General features: G+C 41.7%; 1 protein-coding gene across 19 annotated transcripts in view; it reads right to left on the bottom strand.

Annotated features, from left to right (window-relative positions):
* The window catches only part of CAMK2B (calcium/calmodulin dependent protein kinase II beta), a 210,428-nt gene that overhangs the window by 95,567 nt on the left and 95,181 nt on the right, over positions 1-19,680 (bottom strand). For all 19 annotated transcript variants that reach the window (XM_087706258.1, XM_087706263.1, XM_087706256.1 and 16 more), the window contains 2 exons: positions 14,631-14,690; positions 4,941-4,995 (listed from right to left, as the gene is read on the bottom strand). In XM_087706258.1, the coding sequence (XP_087562384.1) occupies positions 4,941-4,995; positions 14,631-14,690 (115 nt within the window). The remainder of the gene's footprint in view (positions 1-4,940; positions 4,996-14,630; positions 14,691-19,680) is intronic.

The raw sequence follows: 19,680 nt of genomic DNA, 5'->3' as shown, positions 1-19,680 counted from the left end.
TATACACGGTAATTCTGGCCAGGACTCAGATTTTTCTTTAATCGGTCTTTTTTCCTCCTGTTCCTCAAGGTTATTCCTTCTTCCCATTATAACTATTGAACCAGAGGTGGCTTTCGGCTGGTTCAACCCAAATCGGGCGAACCGGTAGTGGCAGTGGCGGGAGGCTCCACCCACTCGCCCAGACGCTTCTGCACATGCACAGAAGCATTGTGCAAACGCGTGAGCACGCACGCACACATGAGCAAACCTGTAGTAAAATAAATTGAAACCCACCACTGCACTGAACAAAATTATTCCTGAAAGGCTTGGAGCATTTGCTGCAAGTTCTAGTCTTCTTTCAGCCTCTTATAAAATTGCCTGGCCCATGACCCAAATAAATTGTCATGGACCCAACTTCTGTTCCATCAAGGAATCTCACCAAAACCACCATAAGTCTAGCTTGTTGAGCATCTGTCAAGGCTTGCTAATGTGACAAAAGTGTATTTATTTGGTCAGAAAAGGCCTAATTTTTCTAACCTTATTTTGAAAATTAATTCTAACTTTAAATATATGTAATTTAAAATCACACTGCAGCTCCCCCAAAATGGTATATTTATATTGAGGTCATTTCTCCACATTCTTTTTCTTCTTCCTCTCTTCTCCCCTTTGGGATAAGTTCTTATATTTTATTTCTCATCCAGATAGAGGACTAATTATTTCAGGGTAAGCAACCTTACAACAAATACAGTAAACAAGTAAGAAATAATATACCAAAGGCATTTAAGGTATGAATTTAAAAAGGGAAGAAAGACATCTAAGTTTAATTTACCTGATTACCATTCAGTAGGCTTCTATATTTCTTTTTCTCCTTACAAGATATTCTTGTTCATAAACTGATTCACATATCGCCTTTTGTTCTTGAACCTGTTCATTCTTTCTGAGGATCTGATCAACTCCATCCAATTACAATTTTCTCAATCTCCCGCTTTATTCTCAACTACTTTCCTGCCATCTTAAATTTCTCAAAACTTTTCCCCATTTTTAACAAATATCCCATGCAGGAATTCAACAAACCCATCTGCCTGCTCTAGTTGTGTGGCATTTATGTATAACTTGCAACTGCCCATGCTATCTTCCTGGATAACACAACTATTGATTTTGAATATATTAATTTTCAGATCCATACTCTTTTATTGCACAGTGCAATTTACACTACAGATCTTTTGTCTATGGAGATTCAGGTTATCCAAATCATGGTTGTCCCAAATGTACTGGTTTTTCTTTGAAGATGTTTCGCTTCTCATTCAAGCTCTGAGCTGAAGAAGCTTCTTGGGTGAGTAGTGAAATGTTGTCAAAGAAAAACCAGGCAGTCCAGTTGTCTCTTGAAAAAAGCACCTTTGGGACACAGAGATCTTTTAGATTCTCAGCTAACAATACAGGGTCGTCCACTTACAAAACTACATGTACATCCATATTCCCAGCAAACACACCCCTAACCACAAGTGAACCTTTATGTGCTTATCCACAAAATACCTTGAACAACCAAGGAGGCATCACATCTTTTTCTTTCGCTCAGTATTGAATTATTTGCTAAGCATTCCATTCATTTGCCTTACTTCCATCATATACTGTTCTTGTTTCATTCAAGACACAACTTTCAACTGCATTCTTTCATGACAAAAATACTAATCTAAGCCTATTCACTTTTTCATATCCTTTTCTTACCCTCCCCGCTTTCTTCCTTTTTAAAACTTCCTTTTTATGATCCTGTAATCTTTTACTTCGGGGTAGAATCGGGGTGACTGGGTGGATCTAAGCATTTACTGGCCAGATGTCCTTCCCGACACCCATGCGGAGTTCACAGCAGATATTTTTTTCTTTGCACCCTAGGAGAGAAATACCTGCTGCTACTTAGGATTGAATTCTCAACCTTCCAAGTAGGAGGTAAATGTCCTCACCGCTAGGCCACCGTGCTGCTTCCCCTCTAAATCAGCCAATGTGTAATAACCTCCCTCGCTTCCTCCCTCTTCTCTCCCCCTCTCTCTGTCTTATTTGTCTTAACCTGTTGAAGAACAAAAATGTTGTCTGCCCAGCATTAAGCCACATAGCAGTTCTGAAATGCTATTCATTTCAGAACTGCTAACCACTGCTCAAACTTTCCATCAGAATTCCGCCAAAATATCTTCCTAACAAGTTAAATCCCCCCACAGGTTTTTAAAAACAGTTCTGCTTTTGGAGAATTTTTGTTGAGGGCTGGTTTTATTTTATTTGGATTGCTTCATTGTTGTGGTTATTTTAATTTTTCAAGCCCAGTTCTGCTGTCTATTATATTATTAGGCCACTCATGTTTTATGCCAAAACAGACAATGGCAGAGACATTGCCATCCACACATTGTATCTCAACCGGGATGAAAGCAGGCAGCCTCCCTCAGCCCTCAGGCGAGGCACCAAGAAATTGCCATCCACACCAGAGGTGGGTTCCTACCAGTTTGCACCTATTCGGTAGAACCGGTTCGTCAAATCTACCGAACCGGTTAAAAGAGGTTCCACCAGTGGACCCAGAAAGCAGGTTACACCTACAGAAGAGGTTCCAAATTTTTTTGAAACCCACCACTGGTCCTTGGATATGATTATTCTACACTATCATGCTCATATTTATAAAACTCAGTGCCTCTGTGAAAGGTAAGGATGACTACTGCGTTTGTGGTGCAATCAGAACATTGCGTGTGTTGAAGTTGTTTTAACGCAAACCAAAGATGCCTTTTAAAAAACAAGTTTACATCATATTCTTATGCATGCCAGTGCTGTGTGTGAGGTAATTTAAGGTGGTTCTGACAAGTGTCGTCGGCATCTTCATATCCGGTCACATGGGCGGCAAGCAGCTCCCATCTGGTCACATGGGCGGCAAGCCCCTCCCACAAAGGCCACACCCACAGAGTCGGTTCAAACAATTTTTGAAACCCACCACTGATCCACACACACCAGAGTAAAAATGATCATACAGATTCACCCAGGCTGGATACTGACTTGATAACCTACAATATCCTTAAAGGCAATGCAGCAGACAGCTTGTCCAAGGCTCTGTTCAGATGCCAGATATGAAGAATGGCAAATGAGCACTCAGAGTTCAGTTGTACTTAAAAAATCCATATGTGCTCAACAAGATGGGTGGCATAATGAATGAATGAATGAATGAATGAATGAATGAATGAATGAATGAATGAATGAATGAATGAATGAATGAATGAATGAATGAATGAATGAATGAATAGTCCAAAATGACTATTTTATTGTTTTTCCTGATTAGGACTTCTTGCCCCATTGACCAAAAAGACAGATGGAGATAAGGAAATTAAACTCATCACCAGGAATAAAGAATGGCCACCTAAATCACCATCCTTGCCCCAAGAACATTGTTTGATTAAACCTGGTCAAAACACTGGGCTGTTTTGATTGTGCGAAACCAATGGAAGGCTCCTAAATACTTTCACCCCATTGGAAGGCCCATTGAATTCAATGGAATGCAAGCCCAAGAAACATGTTCCTGTACAGATGCAAATCTATATCTGAGCCAGGAACTTGGCTTTTGGACTAAAATTTGGTCAACTTAAATTAGATTTGTTCCTATATTCCGTTACAAACAAAAATAATTGATTCTGACCACTTTACAGAGATGTGTATGATTTTGTACTTTTCCCTTGAAGTCAGCAAATGTTAATTGATTAATTAAAAACTTTGAGAGAGGCTAGAAGGAAGAGGAGCTGTCATGTGTTAAATAGCTGGATGCCGGAAATGCACAAGAATGATTCCTCTTTGATACAGAAAAATGCAGAGATTAGGAAACAGAATGGAGTGGATATAAAGTTTATAGCAGAGACCCGAATGGATGATTCATCTCCCATATCATTACTGCAACTGATTACTATAGATCAAGTCTTGGGCATTAGAGGCACTAGAGCTCTTCAAACACTTTCATTGGATGATCATAACCTGTTCCATCCTCTCATTTCACACAGATGTTCCTGAATCTGCCAGGTATTCAAGGAACTCAGATTTGGCACACAAAGTAATGGCACACAAAGTAATTGAAAGAATATTGCACCAGAATGGGCTCTAGAGCTGGGCAAAGAGCCACCTTTGGCCACTGCAGAATGTATATGAAAGGGGGGGAGAAATCTATCAGTAGCTTTCAATCCTTCCTGTTGCAGCCATGGCCATGCCAAGGTCTGTGTGACTCCAAGCAGAGAGAGAGGGGGAGAGGGGGGGAAGGGAGAGAGAAAGGGGGAGAGAGAGGGAGAAAAGCAGGAGCTGCACTGACTCAGAGGACAGCTAAATATAGTTTGCTGCTTAACTGGAGCTGTCAAGAGCTGGAGGAGGAGATGAGATCACTGGTTTCTATATCTGGAAATCAAGTGAGAGGCAGCCAAGCAGAGCACACCGTGTCTCTGTGCCTCCCCCCACGGTCAGATACTTTGCCCAGGACATGGCCTACCAAATGAAAAGGGGACGAGGAATCAAGGCATGATCACCATCTGGAGCCCTGGAGCCAACCTTCTGTGTGGTTCCTAGCTGGCTTAATCCGGGTCTTCCCACAGGGTAGAGCAACAATGGGCCTCTCCAGCCTGCCAGGGTCCCTGACTCACAGCTATCATCCCAATAGCCCCCTTTCCCTCTCTTCTCTGCCCACCCTTTTATGCCAAGGGCGGCCGTGCAGCTGCAGCCTTCGCCCACCTACATCCATTAAGATGGCAACGCCTGCCCAGCTCCTGAGGCAGCATTTGCTCAGAAGGCGCTGGAAGGCAGGGCGTAAGCAAACCCACAAAGAGAATGATCAACTTGTGGCAGCCAAAAAACACATTTGCCACAAGGAAAAGCCCAGAGGGGAAGACTTATAAAGGCGAGCAAGTTCCAGAAAGACCTTGGGCTGGTGCAGAATTTCTTCAGAACCAAGTATTACTTACAGATCAAAGACGAGGTAGTGAAAACCTTCCTCGGATATGCTGTCATGGAGACGAACTGCAAAAGAAGCACAACAGATACATTACACTGGGCAAAGAACTTCCTGAATTTTGCAGTACCTTTTTTTATTATCCTTGCCCTCCTTCTGTCTATTTGATGCACTACATAATCTCACAGATCGCAAGCCCCGGGGAATAGCAACACCGCACCCATTGTAGCCCGTTCACAAAGTTCTAGGATTCAGCAACACAGCTCCAAGAAAGATTTGCAACAAAACAGGTGGCCTGCAGACTCCCATCACCCCCAGAGTCCAAGTATGTTGGCATTTTGCTGTCTCACTGCTTTATCTATGTTTTCTGATTTATGGTGATTGTATTTTATGATTACCATTTGTTGCTTGTATGTACACTGAGAGTTTATGCACTGGAGAAAAACTCCTTGTGTGTGTCCAATCACACTTGGCCAATAAATAAAGAATTCTATTTCTATTATCATCTCCCCCACCTCACCAATCTTGTTGGATTTGGATCTGTAATGCCCTCTGTGATATCTGCACTAGGCTGTTCCCTGCCAATAAACCTATTTGGAGGGAGAAAATTAGGTCATAATTAAGTCTGGATTTTCTGCCCTAGAATCCAGATGTCTGCCTTGTCTAGGATCCCATTTTCAAGAGCACCAAAGAAAATCAAGCAAAATCTGACAAGCACAGATCCTGACTCCTATGAAGCCTTCATTCTTACTTTTTCCCCCCATTTCCATTTTATGAAATTCAACGGTGAAAAGAGTAAGGTTCTACATTTAGGCAAGAAAAACAAAATGCACAGGTACAGTATACTTGCTCAACAGTAGTAACTGTGAAAGAGATCTTGGAGTCCTAGTGGACAACCATTTAAATATGAGCCAGCAGTGTGCAGCAGCTGCCAAAAAAGCCAACACAGTTCTAGGCTGCATAAACAGAGGGACAGAATCAAGATCACGTGAAGTGTTAATACCACTTCATAATGCCTTGATAAGGCCACACTTGGAACACTGCATTCAGTTTTGGCTGCCACGATGTAGAAAAGATGTGGAGACTCTAGAAAGAGTGCAGAGAAGAGCAACAAAGAGGATTAGGGACTGGAGGCTAAAGCATATGAAGAACGGTTGCAGGAACTGGGTATGTCTAGTTTAATAGAAAGAAGGACTAGGGGAGACATGATAGCAGTGTTCCAATATCTCAGGGGTTGCCACAAAGAAAAGGGAGTCAAACTATTCTCCAAGGCACCTGAGGGTAGAACAAGAAGCAATGGGTGGAAACTAGGAGAGAAGCAGCTTAGAACTGAGGGGAAATTTCCTGACAGTTAGAACAATTAATCAGTGGAACAGCTTGCCTCCAGAAGTTGTGAATGCCCCAACACTGAAAGTCTTTAAGAAGATGTTGGATAGCCATTTGTCTGAAATGGTATATAAGGTTTCCTGCCTAGGCAGGGGGTTGGACTAGAAGACCTCCAAGGTCCTTTTCAACTCTGCTATTGTATTGTATTGTATTATATTTCATTTTTACCATTGGTTTTTATAAGAGTCTAATATCCACTATTTTTTTCAAATTGAACCTATGGTGCTCAATGCTGCATTATGGGACCTGGTTATATATCCCAACAAAACAGGATAAAAAGGTGTCTTCAGTGATGGTGAAAAGAAAAAAAAATCAATTAATGGGGTCAAAAACCTAATCCATTAAACATGCAGAAGTTTTTCAACTGGCTGTAGTTCAAAATGTCCCAAAGGTGCTTTTTCAAAAGGCAACTTTTGAACTGTCTTAGTTTTTCTTTGAAGACCTTTCACTTCTCTTCGGTTCTCTTCAGGACTGAGGAAGCTTCTTGGAGGGGAAGCAAAACATTTTCAAGGAAAAACAAAGGAATAGCAATAGCAGTTAGACTTATATACCGCTTCATAGGGCTTTCAGCCCTCTCTAAGCGGTTTACAGAGTCAGCATATTGCCCCCAACGACAATCCGGGTTCTCATTTCACCCACCTCGGAAGGATGGAAGGCTGAGTCAACCTTGAGCCGGTGAGATTTGAACCGCCGAACTGCAGATAACAGTCAGCTGAAGTAGCCTGCAGTACTGCACTCTACCCACTGCGCCACCTCGGAAAAAGCACCTTTGGCACATCGGATGACTGAGAATCTCTGTAGATTCAAAGGACTACCTTAAAGTACTTAGCAACATGGAGTGAAGGGAGGTGGGACTGTGATTTTAACAAACGCATACATATTTTAACAATATAGCAATGAATTTAATCTGCTCCAGCTTTTTTTTTAAATTAATGATTCTCGGCTACATGTTTATTTGAGTACGACAGAAGACTTTAATAGGACAGAAGATAAATGGGTCTCTCGTGGCATGCCTGCACTGTAATTCTGTTCAGTTCAGCTTCAGTTTATTAAATTTATATGCCGCCCTTTCCCCCCGAAGGGGACTGTTAAGGAGAAAGCAAAACAAATCCATAGAGATTCAACATTTGGGGGCAGGGAGAACATGGCGGGGCAGGGAACATGCTTATAAATACCTCATATCCCCAAAAAGGACTTTCTTGCACCCCATAGAATTAAATCCGACTAAAAATAATAAAAAAAATGAAACTTGTAATGTGTCGAAGCCTGTTTAAAAACAGAACAGAAGAAGGAACAAACTGGCGGATCACCTAGCAAATATGGTGTGAGTCTGGCCTCACAGCTTCATTCAAAGTGGCAAATTTTGCAAATTCTGCTGAAACTTTCCTTATTCATGGAACAGATTCCCTGCAGCATTCCTGGCTGTTCTTTCCTGCCCTACAGGACTGTTGCCCATATTATTGTTGCCCATAATATATGTTGCCCATATATTCGGCTGAACAACAGTGACGAACCCCAAACCATTCAGATCGCAAGTGTCCCAAAGGTGCTTTTTCAAAAAGGCAACTAGACTTCCTGGTTTTTCTTTGAAGACGTTTCCCTCCTCATCCAAAAAGCTTCTTCAGCTCTGACTGGGTGGTGGGGAATGGAAGGATTTATACTCCTTGCGGAGAGCTGGTCATTTGCATTCTTTTAGCAAGTCATTAAGGCCAGCTGGAGGTTTATCTGTGTCATGGGGTCACCTGAATAGTGCAAATGGCTTTGGAGCCTTTCTTGGAACTGTTGCAAGGACTGTGTTGTAAACTGGAGACAGATGATGTCATATCCCATTGAAGCGAAATGTCTTCAAAGAAAATGAAGAAAGTCTTCTGAAAAAGCACCTTTGGGACAACCATGACCTGGATGACTCAGAATCTCCCATATAGACATCCAGTGCGATTCGTAGTTTGGAAGAGCGGGTGGGTTGTTTGAACCCAACTCCCTGCAATCCTAGTGTGAGGTTTTAAGTTCTTCACTGCCCTGACTTACCTAACTACATATGAGATCACAAGCAGAAAGAAGAGACTGACTTTTGTTGCAAGAGGGACTTCTTCAATAAGTTGAAGAAACCTTTTTGTTACTACGGTTAGCCCTTGAATTACCAGGCCAAAATTCCTGTTGCTAAGTGAGACATTTGTGAAGTAAGTTTTGCCCCTTATACGACCTTTCTTGCCACAGTTGTTAAGTGAATCGCTGTAGTTGTCAAGTTAGTAACACGGTTGTAAAGTGAATCTGGGTTCCTCGTTGACTTTGCTTGGTAGAAGGTTGCAAAAGGGGATCCCATAACCCCGGGACACTGCAACTGTCATAAATATGAGACAGTTGCTAAGGGACTGAATTTTGAACACACATGACCATGGGGATAAATGTGAAAAATAGTGATTTTTATAAAGTCACTTTTTTCCAGTGCTGTTTTAACTTTGGAGAATCACTAAATGAACTGTTTTGAGTCAAGGACTATCGGTAATTGAAATACAATTTTTGAAGGAATACTTTCACATCATGATCATAAACAGCAATCTCTCAAAGCATAGACCTTATCATCCAAGATCTAGGATAAAAGAAACTCCCTCAAACAATCTAACTGAGATCCCTGCATGGTCCAGGGGATTAGAAACAATGGGGATTTCTCTCCACTATTATCACTTTATTTTTTCCAGAAATTCCTTTTGGATCTTAATGTAACCAGTACCTCTTTTCCTCCTAACCCCAGTACTGTTTTTCTAGAAAGAGAATTTGGGTGAATATAAAGTAGTGGTAAATTTATAATATTAGGAGGGGAACCAAATTATATTCCAACCTCAACAGGTATTTCCAGGACTGCCTTACACCTGCAGGATGCTATACAACTCTTATATAATCCAAGACTTCCATGAGATCAAAAGGGCTGAAACTAGGAGATAAATATTGTTCCATCACAGCACCAGCATTACAGAATAGGATCCCTTTGGATATTTTTGGAAAGAAGGAAAAACTGAGTTATTCCAGAGATCCTTTAACAATTGAATATCACCTTGCTATTATATGCTAGGTTACACTGGAGCCTGTTGGGTGATAATTGCAGATTGGTTGCCCTTAAGGATATTATTAATTTAATTATAGAGGTAATCTTTTTGTTTTTGTTGTGGACATTAAAATGTAGACTTTTTGCCAAAGTCCATTGGAGATGGGTGGCTAATAAATTCAAATTAATGATCATAATGAAAGAAGTAATAATGAGGGAAGGAGGGAGGAAGGAAGGAAAGAAGGCCCAACTTGGATGAGGCGCCAGTTGCCACATTCCAAGATCAGCTCTGGATGCAGAGGAATGAGCATCCATAGAAAGATTATTTGGCAGTGTTGTCTATAGAGCATGGTCAAAAAAAGACAAGATGGCAGCTGGGTTGTGAGATTAAAGCTCCATCCATTTTGAGTGGGTGTGTCTCTGTCTGTGTATTGCATGTGGCACCAACAAAAGCCAGAAAGAGCTTCAGTCATACCATCCCAGACATCAACTTGCCTTTTTTAAAAATCATATTGTACCAACATCTCTGTAGTTTAGCATTGGTTATTTGGAGAAGAAACCAGGCTCAATACTTAGTTTTTTTTCCCCTTGTGGTATTGAAGCCAAACTTTGCATCATGCAACACAGCAGGGAAATCTTGGAAGAGCACAAAGGGAAACACTAATCATTCTTCTTCCAAAAAGAAATTTGAACTAAAAAACTTGCAAATTTCGACGTGGCTTCTATGAATCATAATCTGAAGCCATTCCTTGGTTCATGTTCATTCTTACTTCAACCATGCATTTTGTTTGAATTCAGACGGGGATTATTTATTTATGATAAAAAACTGTCCCCTTCTAGTTTCTGGACCTTACAATGGAACTATTTCTTAACTCTACTAACAGACTTGGAAAGGACCCTGGAGATCTTCTAATTCAATCCCCTGCTCCTGCAGGAGACCCTTTGTCATTTCAGACTGTCTAATCTCTTCTTAAAATCCCCTAATGATGAATCACCTACAACCTATGGAGGCAAGCCATTCCACTGCTTAATAGTTTTCACCGTCAGAAAATTTCTCCTTAATTTTAAGTGGGATCTTTCCTTGATTAGTTTCCATCCATTGTTTCTTGTCCTGCCTTCAGGTGTGTTGGTGAATAAGTTGAAACCCTCCCCTCTTCTTCGTGGCAGCCCCTTAAATATTGGAAGACTGCTATCATGTCTCCCCCAGTCCTTCTTTTCATTAAACTAGACATACCCATTGTCAGGGTTCCAAATATCATGCAGAATTAAATCAGAGTCCAAGGCAGAGCTATCCTTAAAGTTCCAATTTAATAAGACAGACATGTTGGCAACAAACTGTGGAATCCCAAATCTAAAAGCTTCCTGGGATTCCACCCAGTTGAAAGTTCATGATCTTATCCCCACACCCATAAATCCATCACATGGTCCAATCTTCTTCGGCCACGCTGGCATCTCCACCCGGCTGGTTCTGGTCAGGTGCAGAGGAGCGGAGACAAAAGATGACCTTGGGATTCTAGAAAGGAATAACAACAACACATGCCACAATTCTACTCCTTTCTATCCCCCCTCCCAATTACTACTCTAATGAAACAGCATAATGAAATAAGAGTGTGTGGCAGGCCAAATATCCTAAAAGGAATATAACTGAAGGCCTGACACCCAGTTTCTCCAACCGTTCTTCATATGTTTTAGTCTCCAGTCCCTTAATCATCTTTGTTGCTCTTCTCCGCACTCTTTCTAGAGTCTCAGCAACTTTTTATATTGTGGTGACCAAAACTGGATGAAGTATTCCAAGTGTGGTCTTGCCAAAGCATTATAAAGTGCTATTAACACTTCGCGTGATCTTGATTCCAGTCCCCTATTAATGCAAACCTAAAAGATTTGGGAATACAGCTAGTCCTTCTCCACATCTTAGTTCCAATTATACCATGATGTATATACATTTGTTTTTTAAGTAAGTAAATAGTCAGTAATAATGGTAGCAAGCTGCTGTTGGCAATGTTTACATGTTACGGTCTTTGAGACAAACCAAGTCTCTTCTTACCTATAGTTAATGGCACCATGTGGCAGCTTAGGCAGGGAAGCCACCCAGGAGGTGAGGAGTGACTGGGTGGGGCGGGGGGGGGGGCATTTACACGTCTGTGCATGCGCACAACAGTAAAAAGGGGAAAATTACATTTTCCCATTAAGATTTTTCTGCGCATGTGCAGAACAGAAAACCAAGATGGGGCCGTACCAGTACGGTCACGTGTCTGCTAGAAGTTACTACCTATTCGCCCGTACCAAACCGATTAGGTAGGAACCTACCTCTGATTCATTATTATTATTATTGATAACGCATTCACTTCCAATGGCCAGGTGCACCTGCATGGCTACAACTTATATTATGAAGCCAAATGTACAGAAGATTGAATATGACCGAGAGGGATACAAATCTTTTTGACTAACAAGAGAAATCTACTCCACAGCAAAGGAAAAAAGGTTTCAAATTGGGGGAGATTCGGAAAAACTCATTTTGCAATTAATGGAAAACATAAGGCATACCATTTTTCATATTATACCATTCATTGGAACTATGACTCCTATCCTATGCGCTCTACATGGGGCTGCCCCTGAAGAGTGTTCGACTACAGTTGGTCCAGAATGCAGCCGTGCGAGCGATACTGGGTGTACCTAGATACACCCATGTTACACCCATCCTCCGCGAGCTGCACTGGCTCCCTATTGGGTCTCCGAACGCGCTTCAAGGTGCTAGTCATTACTTTTAAAGCCCTACATGGTTTAGGACCTGGCTACCTGAGAGACCGCCTCCTGCCACATATCTCCCAACGACCAACAAGATCTCACAGGTTGGGCCTCCTCCGGGTGCCGTCGGCCAGACAATGCTGGCTGGCGACCCCCCGGGGGAGGGCCTTCTCTGTAGCGGTGCCGGCCCTGTGGAACGATCTACCCGTAGAGATCCACTCTCTCGGCCTTCTGAAAAGCCACCAAAACCTGGCTGTTCCGGCAGGCCTGGGGCTGTTGATCAATGTCCAGCCCCACCTAGACAGAATGGATGATGTGTAATTTTAATAACTGTATTTTTATTCTTAATTTTTTAAAAAATTTTAATCTTGTTTCTGTAAGCCGCCCAGAGTCCTACGGGATTGGGCGGCATACACATTTATTAAATTTCAATTTCAATTTCCAATCAATAGAGTGCCTGTTACAGTTCAGGGGATAATTGCCACCTATCTAATTTCGTTATTTCTAAACGAAATAAGATTAATGGATCCCACATGATTAATGCCTCCCTGCCTTTCCTGACGATGAACACCTAAACTTCCTTAAAACTCTTTTGAGGAAATCCAGCTTCAAAGCCTAAAGGGCTTTATATTACATGCTGGGAGTGAGACTGGGCATTTCTTGTCAGTCAAAGCAAATCCATGATTTGCTGAGTTAACCAAAATTGGACATTGTCCTAAGCCCTAAATGGCTGTTCACAGACATCAAGGCTGCTTCGCATATTGCATGCAGTCAAAACCCAAGCAAACTATCCGACAGCTTCATGCAGCCAACCCAATCAATTTTCTGGACCCATGAATCTTTTGCTCCTGTACTGGTCTCCTATATCTTTCTAAGATCACTGAAGCTGAAGTGCATCTATTTCAATTTCATTATACAAGAACGTTTCTTTTTCTTTGGCACTTGTGGCTCTCTCTAAATCTACCCAGAAGATACTCATGACGACACAGTTTCCATAGAAACGAATGCATTGGGAAGAGGGGGTGGGGGGGAGAGAATAGAAGGTTTTTCTAAAAGTGCCAAAAAGCCCCATAAGGATTAAAACAGAATAGCTAGCATAAACACACTGGGTCCATTGCAACAAGCAGGGTGTTCAGTTTTAATTGCCTCCTTGGTTGAGATGGAGAAAGACCTGGTCAATCTTCTACCAACCTTGTTGTCATTAGCAACTGCAATGGATTTGCAAAAGTCTTTAAAGGTGGCTCCATTCAGCACTGGGAACAAAGTGGGCAGGTTGACCTGTTGTTCAAGCAAAAAAATGCACGTCCACCTTTCATAATAACAATTGTGGAGCTCTCTCTTTGCATTTATAGCCCGCTTTTCTTCAAAATAAAGCAGAAGAAGAGACACCATTTGCGTTCATTTGATTTACGGGTTCTTTTTCAAACAACCTTGGAAGATAAAATGGTGGGATGCTCTATTAGGATTTCACAGTAACTATTCAATGCCATTAAGAGTGAGTCTAAATTTCAATTTCATGATGTTTGGTAGGAATGGAGAAAGTTTGGTAGAAAATAGAGAAAACATTACAACAGCCCCCCTCCTCGCCCCCCCCCACACACCAAAAGATCAGCAAAGAACAACCTCATCCCATTTTCCTTTTGGGAAGCATCCAGTCTCCTCCAAATCGAGTCCTTGCCAGGGGTATGAACTTCAGTTACTCCTACACATTTCTGGATTTAAAGTCTGCACCCTGATTTTAAGTCAGAAACAAATCTGGAGCCAGCAGAAGTGAAAAATGGCAAAATATGGTCCATCTTACCAGGATTTTAAAAAGAAACCAACTGGGTCAGCTGTCCAAGGCAGCATTCTATAAAGCCAGCCAATATCAGTGTAAAATTCTCAAATAAAGGCACCATTGTATCACTGTAGAATTTATATTTACGTAGAGAATTCACAAACATAAGGAAAAAAAACAGATCAATCAGGTTTTTTTTAAAAAAACTGCCACACTTTTCTCTTCTTCCTAGTACTTAAAAGGTTGGCAAAGAGGAAATCTCCTGCAAAGTTTTTACTGGTTTTACTGGAAGGGTACCACCCAGAATATTTTTAATATTATTCAATCCAAATTGTGTAACTGTTTGGCAACCTGATGAGCCGAGGTGGTGCAGTGGTTAAATGCAGCACTGCAGGCTACTTCAGCTGACTGCAGTTCTGCAGTTCGGCTATTCAAATCTCACCGGCTCAGGGTTGACTCAGCCTTCCATCTTTCCGAGGTGAGTAAAATGAGGACCCGGATTGTTGTTGGGGGCGATATGCTGACTCTGTAAACCGCTTAGAGAGGGCTGAAAGCCCTATGAAGCGGTATATAAGTCTAACTGCTATTGCTAACTTTAAGAGACATGGACTTCCCAGAATTCTGGGAGTTGAAATCCACACATCTTAAAGTTTCCCAAGTTAAGAAATATAGTCAATCTTCATGTTTGTCATGTACACCATCCCATCCCGTCCCCCTCTTCTCCATTTCCATCTTAATCAAGCAATATTTACCAATGTTGGAATGCTTCAGGAGACGGCAGATGCGAGCTTCTCGCTCCAACTTCTGGTGATCTGGAAAAAGAAGAATGTGCATCCTTTAGCATGCCATGTATGTCAAATCCCATAACATTGTTTTTTAATAGAATATCAAGGAGATAAATCAGCATTTTTCTGAAAGCAATAAGTTAGTTCAGAACTCCGTTGCTTCCAATAACACAGTAGAAATCCCTGTTGCGGGCTGTTGGCTATAACACAAAATAGTACCAAACAGAGTAGCCCAATGCACTGCTCCCATCAGTTAGTTTTCTGTTGTGGCCCAGCAGGAGCCGTCGGAGCTACAAACAGACTCCGACAGTGGGGGGGGGGCTTATGAGTCGGCTCTGGAAGATGTGGAGGACCCTGGACAGGGTTCCGACTCCGAGCAGGCTCAGAAAGGCTGGTTGGCCACCAGGAGGCGCCTGAGGCATGGAGCAGCGGTGAAAGCCAAAGGGAGTGTGCTCCTGACGTCAGGCCTTGGAGCAGTGGGGAGGAGACAAGGGTGTTGGTCCTGGATGCCAAGCAATGGCGGGCAGATTGATGTAGAGAACAGCTACCCAGGTACAGGAGATAATTCGACCCAGCTGGTTGTAATTAGGCTCTTTTCAAGATAGTATTTAAGGAGAGACTCTGGGAGGAGTCTGGTTGCAGGATTCAACTTAATTATCAATGCTGGAGAAGCTGTTATCTGTATCTGTCGAAGTCTGGTTGCTGCCAAGGTTCTTTATCTGTTTGTTGTGTTTGGGCTTTCAGCCACCAAGATTTATGTTTCCTGCTAATAAAGAGTTGTGGCATTCCAGCTAAGCTTGTCTTGGCATTCGTTACTGGACGGAGAAGGGAGTCAGAACAGTTTTCTATTTGAATTTTGAGCTTTTGATTTCAACTACCTTTTTTCAAATACAAACAATAAAACCTACTGCATCATTTCTGTACATGCATTGACAAACCTCACTATTGGGGAAGCTGCGAGAATCCAACTAAAGCAGCTAAGATGTTGAATATATAAACTTTATTTATAAATTTGTTAACTGAAGCAAAATATGTTATATATGTTTTATATGGTGAAGGTTCGTTCTTATCAACAGAAGAACATCAACACTGGCATCCTCTAAACTCTGCTGAAGATGTCCCCTCACCTGGTAACGAAACGTTCGGAAACCAACCCTCAAGCTCGGAGAACGAACCTCCACCCTCATCCTATATCTGAGCTACAGATATTCACCACTATTGCAAAATGTATAAAGATTCATTTTAGAGTAATAAAATGCAATGCAAGTTAGGTAGGGATACTAAGCATAAGCTGTAAAAAAAAAAGAGAGAGAGAAAAGCTGAGCTGGAATCAGTGAGACTCAGAAATCAGCTGAATAAATGACCCTTCATTTGGTACTAAATCGAAATCAATATTAGTATCAGCCTGTTATCTTAAAGAAGACATTTCATAAATGTGAAACGCTGACATCTCTATGGAATATCTCGCTTTCCACTGTATGATAGCAAAAAAGGTAAACCCAATTCTATTCCAGAGTGATGGTGATTCAAATAAGGGTTAGAAGTAGTTCTCAACTTACAACAGTTCGCTCAATGACAATTCGATGTCAATTATGAACATTTTTCACACTTACAACCCTTGGTCACTCACGCCCTCGTCACCTCAAGACTGGATTACTGTAACGCGCTCTACATGGGGCTGCCCCTGAAGAGTGTCCTAAGACTACAGCTGGTCCAGAATGCAGCCGCGCGAGCGATAATCGGTGTACCGAGGTACACCCATGTTACACCTATCCTCCGCGAGCTGCACTGGCTTCCTATTGGTCTCCGGACCCGCTTCAAGGTGCTAGTCGTTACTTTTAAAGCCCTACATGGTATTGGACTTGGCTACCTGAGAGACCACCTCCTGCCCCGAGGGAGGGCCTTCTCTGTAGCTGCACCGGCCTTGTGGAACGAGCTACCTGCTGAGATCCAGACCCTCACCACTCTCCCGGCCTTCCATAAAGCAACCAAGACCTGGCTGTTCTGGCAGGCCTGGGGTTGTTGATTATTCCAGCCCCATTTGATGAAATGGATGTTTTGTTGATTTTAATTCTGTAATTTTAAATGTTTTAAATGCTTTTACTTGTTGTGAGCTGCCCAGAGTCCCTAGGGAGTGGGCGGCATACAAATTCCATTAAAGTTTGAAAGTTGTGTGATCAAAATTCAGACGCTTGTCAACTGACTCATACTTATGACCATTTCAGCATCCTGGGGTCACATGATCACCTTTTATGACCTTCTGATAAGCAAAGTCAATGGGGAAGCCAGATTCATTAACAACCAGGTTATACTACCTAAACTGCAGTGGTTCACTTAACAACTGTGGCTAGAAAGTTCATAAAATGGGGCAAATGGGGCATATTAAGAAATGCCTCACTTATCAACATAAAATTTTGGTTCAATTGTGGTCATACACTGAGGACTACCTGTACTTAGTAATCAAATTTCAGGAACAGTGAGATGTTCAGCCGTTTTACTATTTATTAAAGTTCCAATCCACTTAATAATCAAACGTTTGGTTTATTTTCACTGAAAAGAAGGTCCAGCAAATGTTACAAAAACCCTGTGATTTTTTTTTCTGAACACACTCAAATTGACCTGCTCTAAATATATACATACCTTGTTATTTTACCTAATCAGTTACTCTTGAAAGGGATAAAATAAGTAGTTTGATCAAAACCAATAATATGCAGGATTAAAGTGTTTTAATGGTTTCTGTTATATTCCTCCTCAGATATTTTATCTTTTCAATGAAAAGTGGCTCTCTTTTCATTTGAACATAGAGGAAATTAAGAATAGGATTAAGCAAGCAAAGAGAGAGAAACTATTCTCTCTCAAAACTGGGGAAATTGAGTAAAATTTAGTAGGAACAAAAGGAAGTATTTTGTGCAAGACATAATTAACATTTTTCTATCACAAGAGATTGTAACATCCACAGCTGTTCTTGAGAAAGAGGGAAGGATCCATTACTCCCACCCTCAGAAGCCTGACTCCTGTGTCTCTGCAAACTGAACGACAAATTATCATAACTTGTAATTATCACTTCAGTAGAGGCCTATAAGATGAGGTCAGCTTTAAAAAAAAAAAACTTCAGCACTCAAATGGATTTAAAACCGTGCTCAATTGCCATAATGGAGGGAAAGACAATTTATTGCAGTCAGAAACCCAGAGTGTAAAATAAAATACATTAACAATAAAATAAGAATAAAAATCTAAAGGATGTTACAGTTGGTGGCAGGTTGGATGGAAATGCATAGTGGCATAGCTGTCTGTTGCCTCCAATTTTATAGTATGGCAATTTCATGTATGTATGTAAAGTATGTGTGTATGTATCAGTGGTGGGTTTCAAAAACTGTTCGAACCTACTCTGTGGGTGTGGCCTCCTTTGTGGGAGTGGCTTACCACCCATGTGACTGGATGGGAGTGGCTTGCCACCCATGTGACCCGATATGAAGATGCGACACTTGTCAGAACCACCTTAAATTACCTCACACAAAGCACTGGCATGCATAAGAATATGATGTACACTTGTTTTTTAAAAGGCATCTTTGGTTTGCGTTAAACAACTTCAACACACGCAATGTTCTGATTGCACCACAAACGCAGTAGTCATCCTTACCTTTCACAGAGGCACTGAGTTTTATAAGTATGAGCATGATAGTGTAGAATAATCATATCCAAGGACCAGTGGTGGGTTTCAAAAACTTTTGGAACCTCTTCTGTAGGTGTGGCCTGCTTTCCGGGTCCACTGGTGGAATCTCTTGTAACCGGTTCGGTAGATTTGATGAACCGGTTCTACCGAATAGGTGCGAACTGGTAGGAACCCACCTCTGGTATGTATGTATGTAAGTGTGTAGGCATTTTTATTCAAAGTTCAGCATGTTTCACCATAGGATAGTAAGAGAATGAAGCTGGCTCCTTATGTCAATTTTATAATATGACTATTTTGTATCTATAGGCCTTATTTAGCAACCGCAACTAAGGTCAGCAATTTGGTGCTTGAGCAAAGCAGCTGCTAAATAATACTGCAACTGTGCTTGTTATCTCACTTCAGCTTTGCTCTGCTCTGCTCTGCTTTACAGACCTATGGAAATTATAAATGCAAAGTTTGGTAGTTAAGTTACTTTTTTCGTCACTGTTGTAAATAAACACTAAACAAGACACTTGTTAAATGAAAACTCCCCCCTCTGTCTAGTTTAGTTTAGTTTATTGGTCTTGTATGCCGCCCACTCCCAAAGGACTCCGGGCGGCTTACAATAAACAAGGGAAGGGGATAAATAAACAAAACAACACTTTAAAAAACACAACATTCACAATTTCCGTGGGGCTGGATATTTCACAAGCCCCCCGCCCTGCTGGAGCAGCCAGAACTTGGTGGCTTTGCGGAAAGCCGGGAGGGTAGTAAGGGTCCGGATTTCCACGGGGAGGTCATTCCAAAGGGCTGGAGCTGCAACAGAGAAGGCTCTCCCCTGGGGAGTTGCCAGCCGACATTGGCTGGCAGTTGGAATCCGGAGGAGACCTAACCTGTGAGATCTAATCAGTCTATGGGAGGTAATCGGCAGGAGGCGGTCTCTCAGGTACCCAGGTCCGATGCCATCTATCTGTTGGTCTGTCCATCCGTCCACATTTTTAACTAGGTTAAATAAGTTTCGCCATGCAACAATAAAAAGAATTACACTGGTTCCTCAGTTTTTCTTTCTTTTACACTAATGTGCGCACAAACACACATATACATACATAAACACACACAGACACGAATGAAAAGGCCGAAAGGCAACATATTACTTGCATGACAGCCAAGACCACTGCCAAAGATAAGAACCAGGACTGCATGGAAGAGGATCTCTAGTAAGAATCTCCCCAGAGGTTGTTTCTGCACAGAAAGCATTCAGTTCTTAATTCTTAAGGCATATCTTTCTACCTTTGGCCTTGGAAGATTTAATCTGTGATACACTGAAAAGTGCATTTTCTAACCATATCATCTAGATGTTGCAAG

This window comes from Thamnophis sirtalis, unplaced genomic scaffold (genome assembly GCF_051295495.1).
Source record: "Thamnophis sirtalis isolate CommonGarterSnake01/CBP01778 unplaced genomic scaffold, rThaSir2_p1.2 scaffold_2, whole genome shotgun sequence".
NCBI lineage: Eukaryota > Metazoa > Chordata > Lepidosauria > Squamata > Natricidae > Thamnophis > Thamnophis sirtalis.
This window is presented reverse-complemented; position numbering and strand designations above follow the sequence as displayed.